The sequence below is a fragment of the Pan paniscus genome, chromosome 4 (assembly GCF_029289425.2).
Source record: "Pan paniscus chromosome 4, NHGRI_mPanPan1-v2.0_pri, whole genome shotgun sequence".
Classification (NCBI taxonomy): Eukaryota; Metazoa; Chordata; class Mammalia; order Primates; family Hominidae; genus Pan; species Pan paniscus.
The window spans coordinates 35308012-35330314 of record NC_073253.2 but is presented as its reverse complement, the minus strand read 5'-3'; the positions used below and the strand labels follow the sequence as shown (position 1 = coordinate 35330314).

At 37.9% G+C, this 22303-nt stretch overlaps 2 protein-coding genes across 4 annotated transcripts in view; one reads left to right on the top strand and one right to left on the bottom strand.

The window, feature by feature from the left end:
- Window positions 1–264: 264 nt before the first annotated feature.
- MTX3 (metaxin 3) lies at window positions 265–14815 on the bottom strand. Of its 3 annotated transcripts, XM_008975797.4 has the most exons (9): window positions 14703–14807; window positions 14139–14208; window positions 13705–13781; window positions 12672–12764; window positions 11982–12164; window positions 11759–11835; window positions 10465–10622; window positions 9087–9175; window positions 265–7314 (listed from the first exon to the last, which is right to left on the bottom strand). In XM_008975797.4, the coding sequence occupies exons 1-9, from the start codon at window positions 14781–14783 to the stop codon at window positions 7204–7206; spliced, it is 939 nt and encodes a 312-aa protein (XP_008974045.1). In that variant the 5' UTR covers window positions 14784–14807; the 3' UTR covers window positions 265–7203. The 3 variants fall into 3 exon arrangements, with proteins under 3 accessions (XP_008974045.1, XP_003822324.1, XP_034815786.1); XM_003822276.5 differs by lacking the exon at window positions 9087–9175 and having other exon boundaries at window positions 14703–14815; XM_034959895.2 differs by lacking the exon at window positions 14139–14208.
- The window catches only part of THBS4 (thrombospondin 4), a 97809-nt gene continuing 90005 nt past the window's right edge, over window positions 14500–22303 (top strand). The window contains exons 1-2 of the mRNA XM_034959894.3: window positions 14500–14957; window positions 21908–21951. The gene's annotated coding sequence lies outside the window, so the exon portion shown is untranslated. The remainder of the gene's footprint in view (window positions 14958–21907; window positions 21952–22303) is intronic.

Here is a 22303-nt window from a genome sequence, read left to right as displayed (position 1 = left end):
TGGGAGGCTAAGGCAGGAGAATTGCTTGAACCCAGGTGGCGAAGGTTGCAATGAGCCGAGTTCACACCATTGCACTCCAGCCTGGGTGATAAGAGCAAAACTCTGTCTCAAAAAAAAAAAAAAAAAAAAGAATGGACATTTTTTAAAAACCCGCTATGTCTATAGCTCAGTCCCAGCCCTGAACAACTACATTCAACCAGCAAAAAATTCTTCGCGATGAAAAGATTTACCTCAAAGAATAAATAACGTTAAATTGAGAATTAATAAGCAGTCAGGAGATTTGAGATTTTTATTGAGAAAATAGCTATTTTGACATTATATCCAGTTTCTCATTTATCAGAATAAATTCTTTACAATATTGATCACCATCACCACTTTAGTGTATTTATACATAGTCTCTGAGTAAAATATATTCACACTCGGCAAGGCTAGAATATTGAAATTATGGCCAACATTGCTTAAAGATTGTTTACTTTATAAAGAAGCTAGAGTAGTTGTGCAACTAGAACAGATGTTTTTAAAATGTTTGCCATTCAAAGATAGGCTTGGTGGGACAAAACTAATATGCATACTACATACATATATTTCTTGTCTTCTTTACTGTCAATCTTTCAGAACAGTAACATGACATTACAAACACCTCAAATTCCCACTTCAAAATGAACAGAAAAATGGAAAAACATTATTTCCCATTTCATAAAATTAAAAATCAAGTCAGAAGAGAAGTAAAACTCATTTTTATGCATTTAACTTAAAAGCCTGAATACACGACTCCTCCTAGAGAGAAGGAAGCCAGCACTTCAGAAGTAGCCAATGGTCCAAAGAATAAATGGCCCCATGACCTTCTCTATGGTTCATGACTTATTGAGGGCTGATGCAAACTCTGGCAAGTTATTTTTCATGATTTCCAAGGATCTGGGATATGTAAACGAAATGATTAAAAGACATTTCTCTGAATTTGCAAGAAGACGACTGAAGAATCAGAACAAAGATCCAACGGCCTTTCATGTGGCTACATGTTCACCATTACACCACAACTCAAAACCCACAGGCGAGCTTTCTCTCAAATACACATTCAAAATGGTGTTCCAAATAATGCAATTGTATACATTGCAAAGACACACAAAATGCCTCCTTACACATGATTAGTAATCTGGTTTTAGACTCTGAAGTGATATCAAACATATTTAGCTAACCCTCTCAAAATTGCAGGTCTAGTGAGGTTTAAATGTTTTAGGATATAGAATCTGCTTAGAATTTAGTGAAAACTATGAACCTTAGACTGTCTTCGGTAATGAACAAAACTGGAAAATATTAAACTTCCTTTGCTTTGTCACTGAGCAACTATAAGCTTTCTATGATGTATGTATCATACTAGCTTGTACGTGACTTTAGTGTCATAAACACCCATTGCCTTTTTGGCACTTTTAAAGTACAGCCAGAAAAGGTTTGGAAAATTGTTCTGGAAATACAAGTTGGTTCCCTCTGTCTCATGGATGCTTAGGAACTGGGTAGTCTGCTGAAACCACCAGTTCAGACCCTTGTACAGCTGTTCCCGGCCAACTAGGATTCTAAGGAAACAGGCTGGAAGAGCCAGGGGCCTCCCTCACAAATGCCTAAATAACCAACATATCTATGCCGACAGCCATCCCTCTCTCAATGCCGTGGTCCAAGGGAGTCTTGACCTGTCTCTTCCCATTTTACTACCACTGGCTAGAGGGGCACCCAACAATAAGAAACCTTTGTAATGAGTATGAACTAGCAAAAACACTGTAGGGCAGCATTTCCTTAGGTGTATCTCTCAGAACATAAATCCCACAAGATACCTACTTTTAAAAAAATCTGGCCGGGGACAGTGGCTCATACCTATAATTCCAGCACTTTGGGAGGGTGAGGCGGGCAGAATCACCTGAGGTCAGGAGTTCAAAATCAGCCTGGTCAACATGGTGAAACCCCATCTCTACTAAAAATACAAAAATTAGCTGGGCGTGGTGGCAGGTGCCTGTAATCCCAGTAAATTGGGAGGCTGAGGCAGGAGAATTGCTTGAACCTGGGAGGCGGAGGTTGTAGTGAGCCGAGATCGTGCCACTGCACTCCAGCCTGGGTGACAAGACCAAGACTCCGTCTCAAGAAAACAAAAACAAGAAATCCATATTAAAATAAATTAGGGAAATGATGTATAAAATAGAGGTGCTTCTTGGAGATTTAAAATGCACATTAGCGTATCAAAGGTCTGAAAGGCCAACAGTAACTCAACTTTGTCTAACCCACTATTTCCCAAACTTACTTGGTCACAGAACCCTCTATTCACCTAACAATATATTCTGACAAAACACTCCTTCAGGAACTGCTTCACCCAGAACCAAACAGGTGAGTTTTAAAAAATATTATAGCATAATTTCAAATGATTAATAAGGATACAAAGAGACTTATTTTCCTGTCTTTTGTTATTTTGTCTATTTATTTTGTTCTGAATAATCTTCTATCACATTTCCCTTTCTATTCACAAACCTTCAACTCGAGTTACCCTTTCTGATACCTTTGTTCAAGAATGTTAATTCTTATCAGAAATCCATGGCACACTAGTCTGGAAAAAAATAATTTTGTGTCTTTTTAAATTCCTAGAGTACCTCTCCACTTCAATCACAATTTAAGTCCAGGGCAGGTAACCTGGGCTCCTAGCAAACACTACACCCCAACAAGAGTTTGGGAGCCAAATTATTTTGCAAACCCTTAAGAACACAAACTAAAACTAATTTATCCTTATATCTCTGCAAAAATTAGCATTTTGAACATCCAACAAAACTTCAAGCTTGAGAATAATGGGATTACTGACCTGACCTTTGATTTCACGTAACTAACAACAAATTTCTTTAAAATATGGTTAAGAAATATGAAAATATTGAAAAGTAAACATAAATTCCACAAAGCTGAATGGCAGCAAAAAATATTTCTTAACATCAAGAACATATACAAAAGATGATCATTACCACCCAAATTATCTCTGTTGCTCAGGATTTCAGTTATAAAAATAGCCAAATCAAGACAAAGACAATTACAGCTTAAAACGAAAAGCTACACCTTCTTCATTAAAGGTGAGCATCTTGTCACACTGTGCATATGGAGAGAGAACAAGTACAAGGCACGGGAGAACTACCATGTCAAGGGACAGAGCTTTTTCAAAATATTTTATCCTCAGAAGTAAACCCCACTACCATAGAAAGAAAAAAATATAATTAGATATTTTAAATCACAGCATTTTTGACATCCTAGGGAAAGGAGTTTTTGGTTTTAGGGTTTTTTTTTCTTTTCTGGTAAGGCAAAATAGATCTTTAGATATCATTTGTTACAAACATGAGTTTTTCTTAAGAATGAAATAAAAATTGTATTTAACTTCTATCATATATTTATTCAACTAAGTTGAATACTATGTTTAGAAAATTAAAGTTTTAAATCATGGTTTATATATAGATAATGATACATTTAATCTATGAATTTACTTTAAAACCACTTTTATTTTGAAATACTTAGACTCACAAGAAGTTATAAAAATAGTTCAGAGAGATCCCAGGTACCCACTGCTTAGCTTCCTTTCTTTACATGTAAGCATTTATATCTAGGTTTTAAAAGGGTTGAAGTTTTTGACAGTTGATGAAAAACTGTCAAAAAAATTGTAAAAGCCTGGTAAATGCATATTTTTGGAGGAGGGTCTAAGGAAACACTACCAAGTTCAAATACCACTTTTATCACATGCAGCTGCCTTAACCAACAGGTTTTCTAAGATACTATCCCCATTACCTATTTCTGCCTCTTTCAATGGTGTTTTTCCATTTTTACAGACTTCTGAAAATTTTAGCTTTGATTGAAATAAGTTTCCCCATTCCTTCATGTTAATATATCTAGCAATATTGAATAGAAATTATAAATGGAAATAAAAATTCTTGCTTTTATAAAATCTCCAGTCTCGCAGCACCCCCAATATAATACAAACAGACTTAAGTTGAAATTTGGTTTGTTAATGCCCACCTTTTGTGTGGTCAAAACACAGTTTTGAAGGAATGACCACCTTCAATGTTCTTTACAGCTTCTTTAGTGTTACTTAAAAAAAAAAAAAAATCAATCTGATGGATGATTGATGGTAGTTTGTTCATGGAAGATCTTCATCTTATGGGAATTATCTAGTTTTTCTAATCATATACTACCAACAAAAATAAACACAAGCATGTTCCCTTTAATCATATTATCCTCCACCATTACTTCCAAAAGGCATTGGCTCACAGTATTCTGTTTAAGATTGTGGACCATTTATCCCAATGAACTCAAACTTTATCCAAAACGTATCATGACAGGCTGGTCCAACAGTCTGTTCAGTCTGAAAAAATGTTCTGTGCTCTGTTCAGATTGACAAAATGTTCTTTTTGGCCGGGTGCAGTGGCTCACGCCTGTAATCCCAGCACTTTGGGAGGCCGAGGCAGGTGAATCACTTGAGGTCAGGAGTTCAAGACCAGCCTGACCAACATGGTGAAACCCCATCTCTACTAAAAAAAATACAAAATTAGCTGGGCATGGTGGCACATGCCTGTAATCCCAGCTACTTGGGAGGCTGAGACAGGAGACTTGCTTGAACCCAGGAGGTAGAGGTTGCAGTGAGCCGAGACTGCGCTACTGCACTCCAGCCTGGGCAACAAGAGTGAAACTCTGTCTCAAAAAAAAAAAAAAGTTCTTTTCTAAGAGCTTCCTGTATGTGTGGCTGCTCCCTAAAGTACTTTGTGCTCAGTTACAGCTTCCTGTCATCTCATTTACTTATACATAAATAGCTCAACTAAGTAACCCAACATATAAACTCTCACTAAAATCACATGTTGCATCTTAGAAAAGGTGATCTGGAAGCATTATAGACTATAGTGAGAATGGAAGGCTAACGGCAGTTCGAAGTAGGGATGACACAAAAACAAATAAATCATATTGACAGTCATTCCCTCTACTAAAAAAGACTAATACTTGTTATTCTAAAATGACCTCTTTTGATTAAAATTTCAGTTCATAAAACATTACAGTATGCTTCTTTATCAAAGTCTACATATCAGAAGAACATGAGCTCCACGTTCCTGTAAAACTTTAAACACATTTTTCTTCCTAATAGACATTAGCAGTTTTGTTGAAAAGAAAAATTGACATAACCTAGCATTATCTTTTGACTTTGCCCATGGAGAAACTTGGAGTTAAATTTACTACTTAATTTTAGAATCTGTCAGTGTTGATATGGTTCTATAAATTTTTAATTTTTTTAATTTAAATTTTTAAAATTTTTAATTCTTTAAAATTTTAAATTTTTAAATTATCCTGTTTTACATGTAATATACTTGTAATATACATGTAATGTACTTGTACGTTATAACTGTAATATATTTCAAATACTTTTTGGAGGGTCTGATATAAATCATAATTAAAAATGACTGGCCTTGACCACAGCATAAGCAGATGTCTGATGAATGTGCTAACCACCCTTCTCCAATATACATCCATCCTAGAGGACAATAAAGTCTCACAGTCATGATTTAGGTTTCAGACTGCTGGAATAATAGATTTCAGATTGCTGGAATCTAATAATCTGCCTTTGAAGATGACTGACTGACACACACACACACACACACACACACACACACACACACACACACCCTGTTGTAGAAGTAATGTGCAACTCATGAGGTACTTTCCCTCATCCAAACAGATTACCAAGATTTTGAAGACTACCTTATTTCTCACTTAGTTAAAACTTTCAAGAAAAAGTATTTACAATGACTTAAAGACTCTTGTATAAATAACTACCTAAATACAGAACAAATTGGGAGGATGTGGGTCAAACACAGCTGAGCTCCACTCAGCTCAAATTAGATGAGTCTTTTGACTACAAAGCTCATTTTCTTAACATATGGGTTCCTGCACGACTTGATAAGATTTGCTGAGCACCACAGTAATCTTTTAAGACACTAATCAAAAACATGGTTCTACATTTTAAAAACCTCAGAAGTGGTTTTAGGACAACAGAAGCACCTCAACCACTAAAATAAGCAAGTTTCTATTATAAGTAAAATTACCACACAGCAAATCCCTTAACAGTTCAGCAACCAATAAATAGAAAATATTCGTTAAAAGCTGCTATTTCTGATTGTTCCTTTGTATTATTCGACTATAAGTGAAACATATGAAAAATAATTGGTTGTCAGAAAGCTTTTGACTACATGATATGCATCTTATGAAAGAATATTAGACTGAGCCAAGCATAGAAAACTTGGACCAGATGCACAGTATTTCTACTACCCTGGCCATGGGCTCCTCCTGAGTAGTGTCTAACAAGTGGGCAATTTCAGTAAGAATTTTACAGCCTAGCATAGTAACGATAACCAGTACATTCACTTCTTCTGGAATTAATACAAGAAAGACAACTGAAGATGTACTACAAAGACATAGGTCTAAAACTGCCACATTTCCCCAAGTAAACTAAAAGAACTCTTCCTAACCTATATCGAACACATCAGCAAAGACCAATGTTATACTGAAATGAGTATTATCAGATGTTATTATATGTAACCACCTTTAATATTTATCTATGTGCTACTAAACCCCCAAAAGATTAGACTTATGAGAGCATAATTAAAAAGCACATTCCTCCTCACTTTTTAAAGTTAAATATGGTCTCTTCTACTGAAGCAATTTATCTTTTTCTGGTTCCTAAAATAGGCATCAAATTTCTAAACAGAAGTAAAAAGCCTCAGCCAAAAAGCCACATATTAGGTATTCAGCCTGGTCTAAGAAAACTAAGTTAATAAATTGAATAAATTAACTCAAATAAATTAGGAGTGCACATTCAGAACAGAATTGTAGCTTTTGGTCAGCAACATGTGAACCAAAGGCAAAAATCTGCCATGATTAAGGCAGCTCTTTGTATACAGTACGATGTTTTTCTTCCCCGCCCCCCAACCAAGTTCATTTAGCATTCTCTTTGATGTTATTAAAAATGCAGTGCCAAGCTAGAATACAAGCTTCCTAATAATAATAGTAAAAATAGATGGCATAGAAAGTTCCTTTTGGTTTAGAGTCTTCCTTAATACCTATTATGGTATCTTCTTTTTGCCTTCACACACTTGGTGTAAGAGATTACTGCAACAATCGTTTGACTTTGGCCACAAACCATGACTACTGTCAGGGTGAAAGCCGTTGGAAGGAATTATTTTCTTCTTCTGCTGGAGTCAATTTAAGTGTTGGCAGTTTCCGAGGAGGAAGCTGAGGGCTTTGGCGAAGATTGTCATCCATCTGTAGAAAGTACAAAAGATACATCTGACTAATGCTGTGGCACCGCTTATGTGGACTGTGGCCTCCTCATCCAAACTATAGCCTAGAAGAGTACAGAACCATATGTTTCCTGGGCTGCTAGAGAAACCTTTTTCTTACAAATAATCTCAAGAATTCTAAATGTCATACCTCAAATACCAGCTGACTCAGTTTCTGTAAAAAGCAACGTGGCTCATTCCTGATACCTTCACAGAATTATAGTTAATTCCACAAAATAAATATTCTACTGAACTCAACCATAACTTAAAGAGGTCTTCTGATAGTAAGTGTAAAAGCAGTACCGTTACACTAAGCTCCAGTTTGCAAACCATGTTCACGTACAGTATCTTATTTGATCTTCCCGATACGCTATGAAGAAAAGGCAGACACAGACCTTCTCTGTTGTACAGATGAGCAAAATGAGACTCTGTAAGGTTAAGTGATTTGCCCCACGTCACAAGCTAGTATGAGAGCTGAAACTTGAACCCAGGTCTTCTGATTCCAAAACTATTATTCTTTCAACTATACTTCTTTACCTCAATGAAAATGACCTGTATTCCAATCAAAAAAGACCAGCTTTTTAAAACTGAGAGTATGTAGACCAAAGGAAGCTAGTACATTAGGCAAAAAGAAAGATAAATTCTTTAAATGTAATCCAGTGGTTTTCCAAACACTGGATCAGTTCTAAATGAGGTAACCCATATCAAGCTCAAATAACACAGTGGTGGACCTCAAAAACTGTCAGCCAGTGTCATCAGGCCTCACTGCCCTATGAGTTTGTAAAATAGTAAGTATTACTATTTATATCAGGAAAAAAAAAAAAAGCAAGCTTATCAGTTACTGGGGAAAAATATGTAACCTCTTCGTATTTTTCCTACTAGAATCACACTTGAAATTTCCTTTGTTGGTTCCCTCCCCTACCCAGTTCCTCAATGTTTCTCTCATGAAAAGAACACCCCAAGTGGCAAAATATCTACACTGGTGAAAAAACTATAAACTATATCTAGAGCAGAGAAGAACAAGGAGAAAAAATAAAACTTTCATGTGGAAAGAAGAAAAGAACACGGTGCTGTTAATAAGAAAGGATAAGCCCAGTGCTTACAATCTTAAGAAACATTAAGAGACAGAGAGGCAGACACACAAGCAAGAAGTGTTTTGCTTTGGTTTTTTTTGTGTTTTTTCTGATGGAGTCTCGCTCCGTCGCCCAGGCTGGAGTGCAGTGGCACGATCTCAGCTCACTGCAAGCTCCGCCTCCCGGGTTCATGCCATTCTCCTGCCTCAGCCTCCTGAGTAGCTGGGACTACAGGCGCCTGCCACCACGCCCGGCTAATTTTTTGTATTTTTAGTAGAGACAGGGTTTCACCGTATAAGCCAGGATGGTCTCGATCTCCTGACCTCATGATCTGCCCGCCTCGGCCTCCCAAAGTGCTGGGATTACAGGAGTGACCCACCGCACCCGGCCGCTTTGTTTTTTTTTAAAGCAAATCTTTTGGATTTCCTAGCTTAAAGGGTACTAACTGTGTGGCAAAAGTAAACCCAATACTCTTATCTGATCTTTCCCCAATCAGGCCACTATTGGCTTCAAAACACTATGTTACATACAACTTTAGTGAAAGTATATTTAAACAGTTTTCTGAAAAACAAACTCTATAAAAAAAACTAAAAGGGTACAGTTAATGTGTGACCCAAATGACAATATTAGCTACCAAAAGGAAAATACTGAACTATGATAAAATGATTGAAGTAGACTTGACCTTTTCAATCAAGTTGGATTCCTTATTTACAAGTTGTGTGAGTTTCTGCAGATTTGCATCTACCGTTTCTTGTCCAGCTGGAGAGATGCCTAAGAAGCCAGGACAGAAATCAGAGAAAGACAGGAAATTTTTAAAGCCTTTAAAGCTATTTAGATTGAAAGAATTTTGAGTCTACCCACCCTGTCCAGTGCCCCACCCTCCCCAAAAAAGGCAAAGACGAAAACCATTCTGGGTATAAAGGCGAAGACAGGGATTCGAATGCTCCAAAACTAAACCCTGAGCAAAATGGACAAAAATTTATCCACTAAGTAGACACTGCTAACCAAGTGTTCTGCAAGTGGTCACAATAATTAGTTTTTTGTTTTTTTTTTTTTAAAGCACAGTAGTCCTCATTTCCTTCTCAAGTTTAAGCTATTCCTTTCTCACACCCATTTCAAATAGGTCTTTGGTCACAACTATCTGGATAGTTTTCTAAGGCAGTAACTCCCAAAAAGTTGCCCACCAGACATCCAAAGTATTCAGAAGAACTTAAAAATACAAATTCCTAGGATTGATGCCTAAAAGATTCTAATTTAGTAAGTCTGGAATAGGACCCAAGATTTTTTATCTGTCAAATAATCAGGTTTGCTAACCACGGCTCCCAAGTTAACACGGTTGAACATTACTTAATTTCATGACTCCCAAACTACTAACCCCTTCCTGTATACAGAATACATAACCCACCAAAAAATAATAAACTGTCCACCTAAGCCAGCTATCTTTAGAACCTGTTTCTTAAAAGGACAATTTCAGCCAACCCTCCCAATAGAAATTTAGTATCTGAATAACTTAAGCACAAGGCCCCACTCTCTCAATGAAGCACATCCTAAGTAACAGGTGCCCTCTATTTACTATACTTCCATTCTGATGCAATCAGTTTTCAAGTAGTGGAATCATGGCAGTGTACCTCACCAAAATCAATCTGCTGCTGATTTCTGTTCATGCAGGAAAATGCTAGAAGCAGCAGGTAAAAATCATTTAAAGTAATTGTCCATTTGCATTAGGATAAATACTGTTTTTCAGCAAAGACTTAATACCTGTGGTTTTAACCTTTTAGAAGAAAATGACCCACTTCAAAGGGGTAATATTTAAAGAACAAGAAGCAAGAAATGTAAAAATCCAGAGGAATAGATAAAAGGCAAATATCTATTTATCTATTTAAATAAGAACTAACATGAGAACAAAAATGAAGTCGGAAAAACACAAATCCTTGAAGTGCTATAAACCACTATTTAAAGACAATACACCAACTTCTAAAATTAAAATAAGTAGTGGATTTTGCTTATACATACATAGGAGAATATGCAAACAAACATTAGCTGAAAAAGAGCCAGCTTACCTCCAAGACTAAGCCTAAAATAACTGCTCAGGATGTCATCACAAAAGCGACAGAGGTTGGAGAGCTGTTTCAGATGTTCTTGTAGCTGAACTTTAGGAAACCGTACTTTGTAAAGAGGTGCAAGAAAACCAAAAACATAGGCATCCAAGGTAGAAGGCCTAGAAATAAATTAAGGATTTTTAAAGCACATAAGACAATATTAACTGAAGACCGGGTGCGGTGGCTCATGCCTGTAATCCCAGTACTTTGGGAGATCAACGGGGGGCAGATCACTTGAGGTCAGGAGTTCGAGATAAGCCTGGCCAACATGGTGAAACCCTGTCTCTACTAAAGATACAAAAAAAGTCGGGCGTGGTGGCGGGCACCTGTAAACCCAGCTACTTGGGAGGTTGAGGCAGGAGAATTGCTTGAACCCAGGAGGCAGAGGTTGCAATGAGCCAAGATCATGCCACTGCACTCTAGCCTGGGCAACAAGAGCAAGACTCCATCTCAAAAAAAAAAAAAAAAAAAATTAAATTAAGGATTTTTTTTAAGCACATAAGAAAATACTAACTTGGGATGGTGTTTAATTTTTTTTTTCAAAATTCTCAATTCTGAATTACACAGTATAGTCTCTTAAAAGGTTTACTATCCATTTTAGTTTACAAAAATGATGCAACCAAGGTTTTACTCATGAGTAGCTTAGACTCTAGAAGAAAATGAAATTGTCTTTATAGATTCATTTTTACTCACAAATGTTAAATAGACTGGAGGCAGAGTGGGAACAGTCTGAGATGTTTTAAATTCACATATGCAGCCTATTAAGTCAATGTTAGATTATCACTGGTAGAAAAAGTTTCCTATAATAAAAGCCCATTAAATTTTTTTCTTGTTTGTTTTGGTTTTTTGACATGGAGTTTCACTCTTGTCACCCAGGCTGGAGTGCAGTGGCGTGATCTCAGCTCACTGCAACCTCCACCTCCCAGGTTCAAGCAATTCTCCTGCCTCAGCCTCCCAAGTAGCTGGGATTACAGGTGCCCACCACCACACCCAGCTAATTTTTTGTATTTTTAGTAGAGATGCGGTTTCGCCACGTTGGGCAGGCTGGTCTTGAACTTCTGGCCTCAGGTGATCCGCCCAACTCGGCCTCCCAAAGTGCTGTGATTACAGGTATGAGCCACCACACCGGCCTAAATCTTGTTTTTTTTTAAGTAAAAAACTCATCTTTTGGGGAGATAAGAGGACTTGCTTTAAATAGCTGCTCACTGAATATATGTGCACAAAATACCAAAATGATTTTTAAGGGAATACTCACGTATCTCCAAAGAAAAACTGAGATGTTCCCAATCTGTTTGACAGAAGATTTAGGCACTCCTTGGCATCTCTGTATATCTAATAAGGATGAAATTATATCTCAAAAGTAGAAAAGATATTCTAAAACTACTTTTGAGGAAGGCATCTCTAGGTAAACTCAAGTCTGCATTTTATCTTGTCCTTTCTCTCTAGGGCCCTTGCTTGAAGAATAATCCATACTATACCTGTGCTTCCACTTCTCGGAGGTGGTAGAGGGGAGGCTGTCCTCTGGTTAGGAGAATCCTGTTCAGTGCTCCCTTAGACATTCTTCCAGGCAGGATCAAACTCAAAGGAAAAGGAATTTGTGAAGCAAACCATGGCTTTGTCACAGTAAAGTAATTGTCACTCTCAACCCAGAATGTGTGAAGCTGCAAAAGAAGAGAAAAAACACTACAAGGATGTTCTTTTATTAAATGAAAGATCACTCAATCAACATGAGAGTTTTTCATAAATATCTTTATATGAAGTGTCTTCATACAAATTTTCCAGTTAGAATGACTCAGGATAAAACAAGATTATTTTAAATGTGTGAGTTTTGTTGACTGCTATCTTCCAAACACCCAGAACAAGGCCTGACACATAGCAGGTGTTCAATAAACATTTGCTGAATGAATGAATTACACCCAATTCTAAACATGGAGCAAAAAGATCCATCTCCCACAAAGAATTTCCGACATGACATTTTATTTTACTTTGTTGTTTCACATACTAGTTGAATGCCTAACAGAATCCAGTTTCACAGTAATATGAAGGAATTAAGATTAACATATAAGTAAAATTTTCTCTTAAGACTTTTCTCATTGGTTTTTTTCTAAACAGACTATGTACATTTGCAACTAGGCTACTAAAATACTGTAATATTTAAGAACACTCACCACTGCAGGGAGAAGCTTCTCTTCGAGGAGAGCAATATAAGCCAATGTATCTGCCCCTTGTTTTGCTGAGAGTTCATAATCAGCATTATATTTCTATTAAAAAAAAATAAAACCAAAGAATCTCAGAAGTCAAAGAGCAGCCCAAAGACAGTAAAACTAATCAAATCAGGATTCGTATTTTTCCTTACAAATAGCAAACGTGGTGTTAAAATGGGAGAAAGAGAAATACAAATCCAGTGAAACCTACTGCTTAATGCACATAAAGTTCTTAGTATCACATACACAATATGGTCAATAAATGTTACAATATTAACTACTATTATTTTCATGCTTGTTAATGACCTAGTTCAGTGCATGGCATGTAGTACAAACTTAATAAAAGCAACTATTATTTTTAATAAGAAGGAAACAGTTCCAATTGGCTGTGTTTCTCCCCAAGAAAAAAGAAAAAACCTTCCCCAAGAAAAAAGAAAAAACCTTCCAATTTATAAAAGTTCAAAATGTTATTGACACAATTTTTTTAAGTACAGTATTGGCAAAACAAATAACTTACCCATTCATATAAATCTTTACATGTTTAAACATTTTGGATACATAATTCTCTACTGTTAAAACATTTAGATACATTATTCCATAAAACTGCTGTAAGAGCTTTTTAAAAATAATATAGTTGCTAGTTGGTGAGAGCTCAGGTGTCATGCCCAGCACAAAATGTGTACCAACTATGTGACAAAATACACAATCCTATCAATAAGTTTAACAGTGAAAATGGCTAAATTAAATCTACTTACATACAAATTTCAATAAAATTCAAGCAAAGTTTATTAAAATATAAACTGACTACTGCTTCATATGACTTTCAAATCACAGAACTCATGCTTTAGAGCAGTGATTCTCAAATCTATTTTTACATCTTGTCCCAGGTATCTCCAATTGTCTAATGAGTTGGCAAAAAAAATAAATAAATAAAATAAAGCCCAACATGCAGGGATCAACAATCTACCAATCTACTTCTTCAAAGTGAACCACCCACCTGTTTTCTTAAAAAGTTTAGTATTTTTGCTGGCTGAGAAACCATGTCGTCTTCAGTTGTCAAAATTGGTACATCGCCTATAATCAAAAAACAATTTACATACAAGGACACAGTGTGATTTCCTCTGAGAGATTCCAATATCCTAAAAACTATAGCAGTTGCACATTTAGAGGGGAAAAAATGAGTAAGCTTGTCTTGGTTTTTTTGCTGTTTCACAAAGAGCAGTTCTAAAGAACATTTTCGTTTCTCATAATTTCCAGTGATTTCGCTTGCACTTTGAGGTATTACTCAGAATGATCAAACCATAAACAACACAGAGCCAAGGTCACGGTAAGAAACTAAATCCTCAGTATTATAGCTATATACCTCACAGCTTTAAATGGAAGAAGAAAAAAAAGAGTGCAGAAAGGGGAGTGTAAAGGTTTACACTATACCTCTTGAACCTCTCCAGGTGTTATCTATCACATTGACTTTCAAGGGTGCACCAGAAAATTTGGCATAAGCCTGAAACAGAGTTTGCAATCAAACATTTTAGACCAAGTGCGTAATGCAAAGCTGCAGAGCAGCTTTACTTCACAGCCCCATCCCCCAAAGGCAGAAGGCGACTGATACTGAGGCCGCATCCCTCCCCGTGATCTCAAGTAGGGACGCGGGCGCCAGCCACCCGGCTTTCGAGGACTTTGCTCCCCAAAAGGTCCTGGGGATGCAGAGTAGGGAGGGCGCGCCCCTTGCTTCGGGGTTTCACTCCACCGCCCAGACAGCTTTGTGAGGCGGACAAAACTCGGAGCCAAGCGGAGAAGCCTTGACGTCGCCGCCGGCCTTCGGCCGGGGTATCGGCCAGGTTGGGACTCGTCGGTGGGAGGGAGCCCAGGGCAATGCAGCGTGCAGCGGCTCGGCCCTCCTGGACCCCGCAGCGCAGCGGGAAACTGGGGCAAGTCAGCCTCGCGCCTCCGGCCCCGCCCCTTCCTCCTGCGCCCTGGTCCGCGAGGCGGCCTCACCATCACCACCAGGGACTCGCTGTGAACCGATGGGAGCCCCCAGCCGCCTCCCCAGCAACTGAGTTCCAAGGGGGCCGCCATCTTGCGCGGGCCGACCTTTACTATCCCGGAAGTACTTTTCCTCCTAATTTCCGGCACGTGAAACGCGGGGGCGTGGCTAAGGGAGGGAAGGGTAATTTGGGGGCTCTTGAGAGATGAGAGAAACAACGACTGGAGGGATTAAGAAGAACTCTTAGGAGCAGCTTGGCTTAAAGGGTAAGAGTTGTGTGCCTTAAGTCAGACCCACCAGTAATTCTTCAAATATTAATATTTATTAGATCCCTAGAGTGTTCCAAACCCTTTGAACATTAAATCTGTGTGATGCCTAAATTAACCTGTTTGTAAAACAGGGATGACCCAGTATTTACAAGATTGTGGTATTTACAATGTCGTAGAGAAAGAACTTGGCACACAGGAGGCACTCAGTAATTGTTCAACCCCTTCTCCCATGTATGTGGCCTCTGCCTGCCTTTCCAGCCTCAATCTGTTCTCACCCTCATGTTCACTGGCACAACCCTGCTTAAAAGTTACAGTATTTCTGAACGTCAGGTAAATTGTGCCCACCTTCAGTGCTGGTCCTTCAATCTGGAATATCTTTCTTCCCTATGCAACTGCTCCCTCAAAAATGAGCTTAACTCACCTTCCCTGTGATGTTTTTACAAAGTTAGGAGCTCTGGGTTCTTGTAGCCCCTTGTGCATACTTGAATTGTAGCTTCTCTCCCTAGCTACAGACCTTTTGCCTTTCACAGAAGAGGGCTAGCTTCATAGGTTTGGGACCTATGCAGCCACACAAGGCTCTGTGCTTAAAAAGCCTCCTCATTTGGCTGATGCTCTTCCGTCACTGTCTTGAAATTCTTAAGTTTTGAACAAGGGGCTCTGCATTTTCATTTTGGACTGGGCCCCTCAAATCATGTAGCTAGTCATGTCTGTGGGCCTAATGAGCACAGACTAAATGTTTCTTGACGTTAAACCTGACAGATTCTCAGAAAAACTATTAAAGAGGAAGTTTGGTCTTGGAAATGCTATGATCCAAACTTAAGACTGGGTCTCAGAGTTAGAACTTGGGTGCTGGGTCTTTTTTCTAGAAGGCACAGTAGTCTTTCTGGGACACCCTCCCAGTCATGCCTCTGAGTTCTTTCCTCTATCCCACTGAGATGGTCGGATCTTCTTAACTAAAACTCAAAAGAAACCTGCAAATTTTCGTAAAATTACTATTCAACAAATATTTGCTAGGCACTCCCTTACTGTTTACATAATCATTCAAATTACAGTGCCAGCCTGCTAAAGTCTTTTTTACATGTTTCAAAACCAAGAGTTCTAAGAAATGAAAAAGAGTTATGTCAGAAATGAGAATTCATTAATAATAACTGTATAATTGGAAAATGCATAACATATGTACCATTAAAACTGTCGAAACATTTATTGAGCAGCTCCTATGTCTTAGACATCATAAGGTTCTGGAACAATACAGAAATATATAAAACATGAATTCTGTCCTTGGGAGTTTACAGTGCACAAAGGAGATATACACACACCAAGGTGTAACCAGTCAGATAATCACGAGTAGGGTTAGAAATATAAGAAAATACTACAGAAACACAAAGGAGGGACAATGCATCCTCTGTGTGATCAGTGGAGACTATCTGTTGAGTCTTCAGTATAAAGAAAGTAAAGTAATTCAACTTTCAGATTGTAATGGAACCTCCCTGTTTTGAGGGTTAGAAATGTCAAACCATAGACTGACAAAGGCAAGGCAGGGGGAAAGAAAATCCTAAGCCATAAAGCTGAGGGTCCATATACTACAATCAGGCATTTAAAACAATCATACAGAAAGAATGTGGATTTCCTGAGCCTTGTTTGTAGCAGGACTGAGAGGAGTGAATGAACATTCTTAGTGGACACATAACACAGTTACTCAGTTTGGCCTTCTTCCGTACTGCTGCTACTACATACAGTGATTTCATTTGCATTGAAGAGAAATTAAATCTCTTCCCTTAGTGTTGAATTGAGACAGAATAGCATGTCATTGCATCTGATGAAAGAATCCTTACACACAGGTTTATTAGTGCATAGATAATAGCAATCTTTTATTGCTGCAGTTCCTCTTGAGAGTCTGTATCTGTTAGATTGAATTTAAAAACTCTAACATAGCTGATTGCACAAACAGGCTGAATACTGTTCCAGAGAACCACACAGAAAATTGAAACCTTCAGAAATTATGCCTGGTATGGTTAGTTGGCTCCTGTGCCTTTTCCTGGCTGTTTTAGAGTATTGTTCAGAGTTCATCTAAATCATAACTTCAGATTCCTACCGGGAAGAATGCTATCTGCAAAACATCCGTGTTTGTGTGGGATGGCCTGAATCACAGCTTTATAATGAGTATCCCAGACAGTGTTTTCCCCAAAAAAGAAATCTTATTTTTCAAAAGATGATCATTAAGAATGGTTTCATCTGGTGATAGTCATCTGAACTCAGGCAACCTGACCTTGGCATCCATACCCATCCTTCGTGTGTTTCTTAACTTGGGAGCCACAGTGCAAGGTTTGTTAGGCTCTTTTTGTCTGGGTGATTAAGAATCTGGGAAATGGTGCTGTTGGGAAAGATGAAAGGTTTGTGACAAGTGATGGTACAGTATATGGTCCCTTATGGGAAAATTAAATTGTGAAGTCTTAAATATCCCTTTGAACTTGAAGATTCTGTAATTTGTGTTCAGATATAAAATCCTTAAGGAGGGGAAAGAACAAACACTGAATAGAAATCAGGAGAGCTGAGTTCTTGACTTGGCCTCTGATTAGCCATATGCACTTGGGCCAATCATTTTACATTGATACCTCTGCTCATTCATTTATAAAGCAAAAGTTCTTTTATCTCTGAGATGCTATCATTTTATGTGTAATGAACATTTAATAATTTCTGACATTTATGGAGCAATTTCTACATGCCAGAAGTTGTTTCAAGTATCTAACATAACTTGCTTTATCTCCATAATGATTTCATGACACAGGTACCTTCCTAAGGTTAACTAACGTCTTTGTGTCCCTCCTTGAAAATAGAAGAAAATATCAGTACCCATATAGCCAGTAGGTGGTAGAACCAAGATTTGAACCCAGGCAGTTTTGGCTTCAGAGTTTATACTCTTAACCACTGTGTCATACTGCCTCATGTAGCCTCCTGTGTAGTCCATTAAAAAGCCCAGTTTCACCCAAGGTGGAGATATCAATGCCATGATATTATTGTTATTATTTATGTAAATAATATTTGTTTAGTATTACACCATTAAACTAATTCATTAAGCAGCTTCTGTATGCCTAGCACACTGCAAGGCTGTCAGGGAATAAAAATTTATGTTCGCCTGTAATCCTAGCACTTTGGGAGGAGGATCACTTGAACTCAGGGGTTCAAGACAAGCTTGGACAACATGATGAAACCTTGTCTCAACAGAAACACAAAAATTATAGCTGGGCATGATGGTGTGTGCCTATAGTCTCAGCTACTTGGGAGGCTGAGGCGGGAGGATGGCTTGAGCCCAGGAGGAGAAGATTGCAGTGAGCCGTGATTGTGCAAAAACTTATGTTCAAGCTTTTAGAGGCACAGTTGATAAAACAAGGCCCACATATTTGAACTAACTAGAGACTATTAGGAAGTACCATTTTGTCAAGAAGACAAGTCTAATATGGTTTTAGACAAAGGCTTGAATGTACTGCAATGCTTGGCAAAGGCCTAATGAAAGAAGATGATAGCTGATCTTGAAGGGTGGGTACGTTGCATTTAGATTGGCACAGAGTAAGGCATTGCATGTGGGCTGTGCTATATAAGTGAAGGCATAGAAACAGGACTGACTATGGCAAGGAATCTGAAGATGAGTAAACGAATGCTGGGTTTAGTTATAAGCTGGAGACTGCTCAGGGAGAGTATTGGTTGACTAACTTGAGAACCAGAATTGGAAGGCATGGGAATTTATAGTTTTGAGAAAGTAAAGACAAGTAAAAGTCCAAATACAATATTAGTGGATTTACATAGTCAAGGATGGGAGGTAGACAGCTATTGTTACATGGACATTATAAGAAGAAGCATTTTATAAACCCATAAACTGTATTAAATAAAGTAAAAGTGTGGTGGAAAATGCTGCTGAATATTATTGGAGGAAGGTCACTTGGCACCCTTCTGCTGAGCATTTTTGATAGAGGAGGTTGTTAGAAATCCAGTGGCAAGGGATTACTGGAGAAAAGGGTATAAACGATAAGGACAGGTCTAAGAGCATGAGGAATATGACTGATAAAGGAAGAAGAGAAATGGGACAGGACTGAAAGACTCAAAGTTTTTGAAAGAGATGACATGGTGAATCTACACACATATGAGGACAAAATTGGCTATTATGAGTAAAAGTCTAAAGATGCTGGAGAGAAGAAGGATGGGATCCTAGGAATTGCCCTAAGAGTTGAGGCTGAGATCCGGAGCTTGAGCAGCGGGGCCGGCAGGCATTGAAAATGAGAGACATGCTCTCTTTCTGACACTGGAGGAAGTTTCAAGGGGAACTATGGGATGCTGAGTAGATAAATCAGTTACCTTCAAATTTCCCTATTACATTAGAAAACAAATAAAAGTGCCTGAGAGAAAGAGACTGGGGCTTTAAAAAGACAGCTGGGCACAGTGGCTCACACCTGTAATCCCAGAACTTTGGGAGGCCAAGGCAGGCAGACCACTTGAGGATCACTTGAGGTCAGGAGTTCCAGACCAGCCTGGCCAACATGGTAAAACACAATCTCTACTGAAAAAAAAAAAAAAAAAAAAAAATTAGCTGGATGTGGTGGCGCACACCTGTAATCCCAGCTACTCAGGAGGCTGAGGCAAGACAGTCGCTTGAACCCAGGTGGCAGAGGTTGCAGTGAGCTAAGATCGTACCACTGCACTCCAGCCTGGGCAACAGAGTGACTCTGTCACACACACACACACACAAAAAAGACAGAATAATTTAGAGACTATATCAGGGGTTAGTAAAAAGTAAATAGGAGCATTGCTGACAGTCGTAAAGGTCAAATGTAAATTAGTATTAAGGCGATAAATCAAGGGAGAGCCATGGGCAGGCTAATGATTAGGTGCCTCTTTAAACAGATATTCTTTAAATATTCATTCAGTTTTTTTAAATGGAAATGAAGTTGGCCCCAGAATGTAACAAGATCAATTTGTATTTTACCAATTATCTTAAAAGTTTTATTTGGAAATCCGGATTTTAGTACCACTTAAAAGTTGGTCCTGAGGATGATAGAAGAGGGATGGTACCCTAGGAGTTGCCCCAGGAATTGAAAGAAGATGAACTCTGTAGCTTCAGCATGATGGGGGCTCAGCCGTCCTGACGTCTAGCTAAATTTGTACAGTTGTGTGGCTTCCTCTAAAGGTACTTTGTTACCCAGAAGCATAAAAAGCCAAGTTCATGTATTTGGTAGCTATGTGAAGGTGATCAGACAGTAATATATACTGATAGGGATTCATTTTGCTCCTCCAGCATAGTAAACCTGCTGTCTTTTGTATGAAAAAGAATTAAATGAAACCAAAATGAGAATATTATAATCTGACATTGTGCTCAATTTATGTTGAGGAAATAGGACAATTATACTTAAAAAATGAGGTTTGTAAAGGGTCCTAGGTGGAAATAAGGACCTTATAATGGAAGTAAATAATGGAAATAATGGAAGCCTTATTTCTACACTTCACTCAAAGTGGTAAAACCTAATATACCAATAGACTGTGATGTTAAATATGTATATTGTAATACTGACAGTAGCCACTAAGAGAACTATACAAGTGATATACTCAAAAATACTAAATAAATCAGAATAGTTTTTTTTGTTTTGTTTTGTTTTTAAGTCCAAGTAACCCGCAAGAAAGCAAGGGGCCAGCAGGGGAGTGATAGGTTGGAGGTGGGGAGGTAGTCAGACAGATGAGAAGTTGAGAATAAACAGAAAACAGGTAACAAAATGGCAGGCTTAACTCCTAAAATACCAAGACTTATTCTAAATGTAAAGTTGATCTCAATACACCAATTAAAAGACAGAAATTGGCAGAGTACATAAAAAAACTAAACTAAATGTATGCTGTCTATCAGAAACTTCCTTCAAACATGACATTGGTAGATGGAACCTAAAAGGATGGAAAAGTTATACCATGCAAACATTGATCAGGAAAAAAAAAGTAGTATGCGTGTATGTGTATGTGTGTGTGTGTGTGTATATATATATATATATATATGAAGGACATTACATAATGATAAATGGATCAGTCCACAAGACAACATATTAATCCCAAATGTGTGCACCAAACAACAGTGCTTCAAAATACATGAAGCAAAAACTGATAGAGGTGAAAGAAGAAATAGACAAATCCATAATTTTAACTATAACATATAAGCTATAGTTATACCCGACACTCAACAATTGATAGAACTACTGGACAAAAAATAAGCAAAGATATAGATGAATTAAACAACAGGATCTAATAGACATTTATGGAATGCTCCACCCAGTGACAGCAGAACATACATTATTTTTAAGAGCCTATATAACATTCACCAAAGTAGGCTATTACAAGTCATAAAGCAAACCTCAACAAAAGTTTTAAATGAAATAATGCAGAATATATTACTTGACTGTGCTGGAATTAAACTAGAAGTCAATAACAGAAAGACAACAGTAAAAACTCCAAAAACTTGGAAATTAACATACTTCTATGTAATCAGTGGGTCAGAGAGGAAGTGTCAACAGAAAAGAAATATATGCAATTGATAATAAAAATACAACATTTCCTATTAAGAGAATGACAAGAAGCCACAGACTGGGAGAAAAAAATTTGCAAAACATATCTGTTAAAGGACTTGGGTCCAAAACATACAAATAACTCTTAAAACTTACAACAAGAAAACCACCCAATCATACTGGAATAGGATAGACTGCAGATCCAATGATTGGTAACTGATGTGGTTTGGATTTGTGTCCCTGCCCAAATCACATGTCAAATTGTAATCCGCACTGTTGGAGGAGGGGCCTGATGGGAGGTGATTGGATCAAGAAGGGATTCCCTCCTTGCTATTCTCATAATAATGAGTTCTCATGAGTCCTGGTTGTTTGAACATGTGTCGCATCTCCCCTTTCTCTCTCTTCCTCCTGCTCCAGCTGTGTGGGACGTGCCTGCTTTCCCTTCGCCTTCCACCATGATTGTAAGTTTTCTGAGACCCCCTCAGCCATGTTTCCTGTAGAGCCTGTGGAGTTGTGAGTCAATTAAACCTCTTTTCTTCATAAATTACCCAGTTTCAGGTATTCCTTTGTAGCAATGTGATAACAGCCTAATAAAGGTGACCTTATAAGGAAAAAGAGACATAGCAACACAGACGTAGACCCAGACCCAAAATTGGTGAAATCTGAATGAACTCTGTGGTTTGTACCAATGTCATTTTCCTGGTTTTAATATCGTACAATAGTTACAGTAGATGTTACAATTGGGGGGAAACATCCCTGTACATTTATTTTACAACTTCCTGTGAATCTATACTTAATTGGAATTAGATGTTT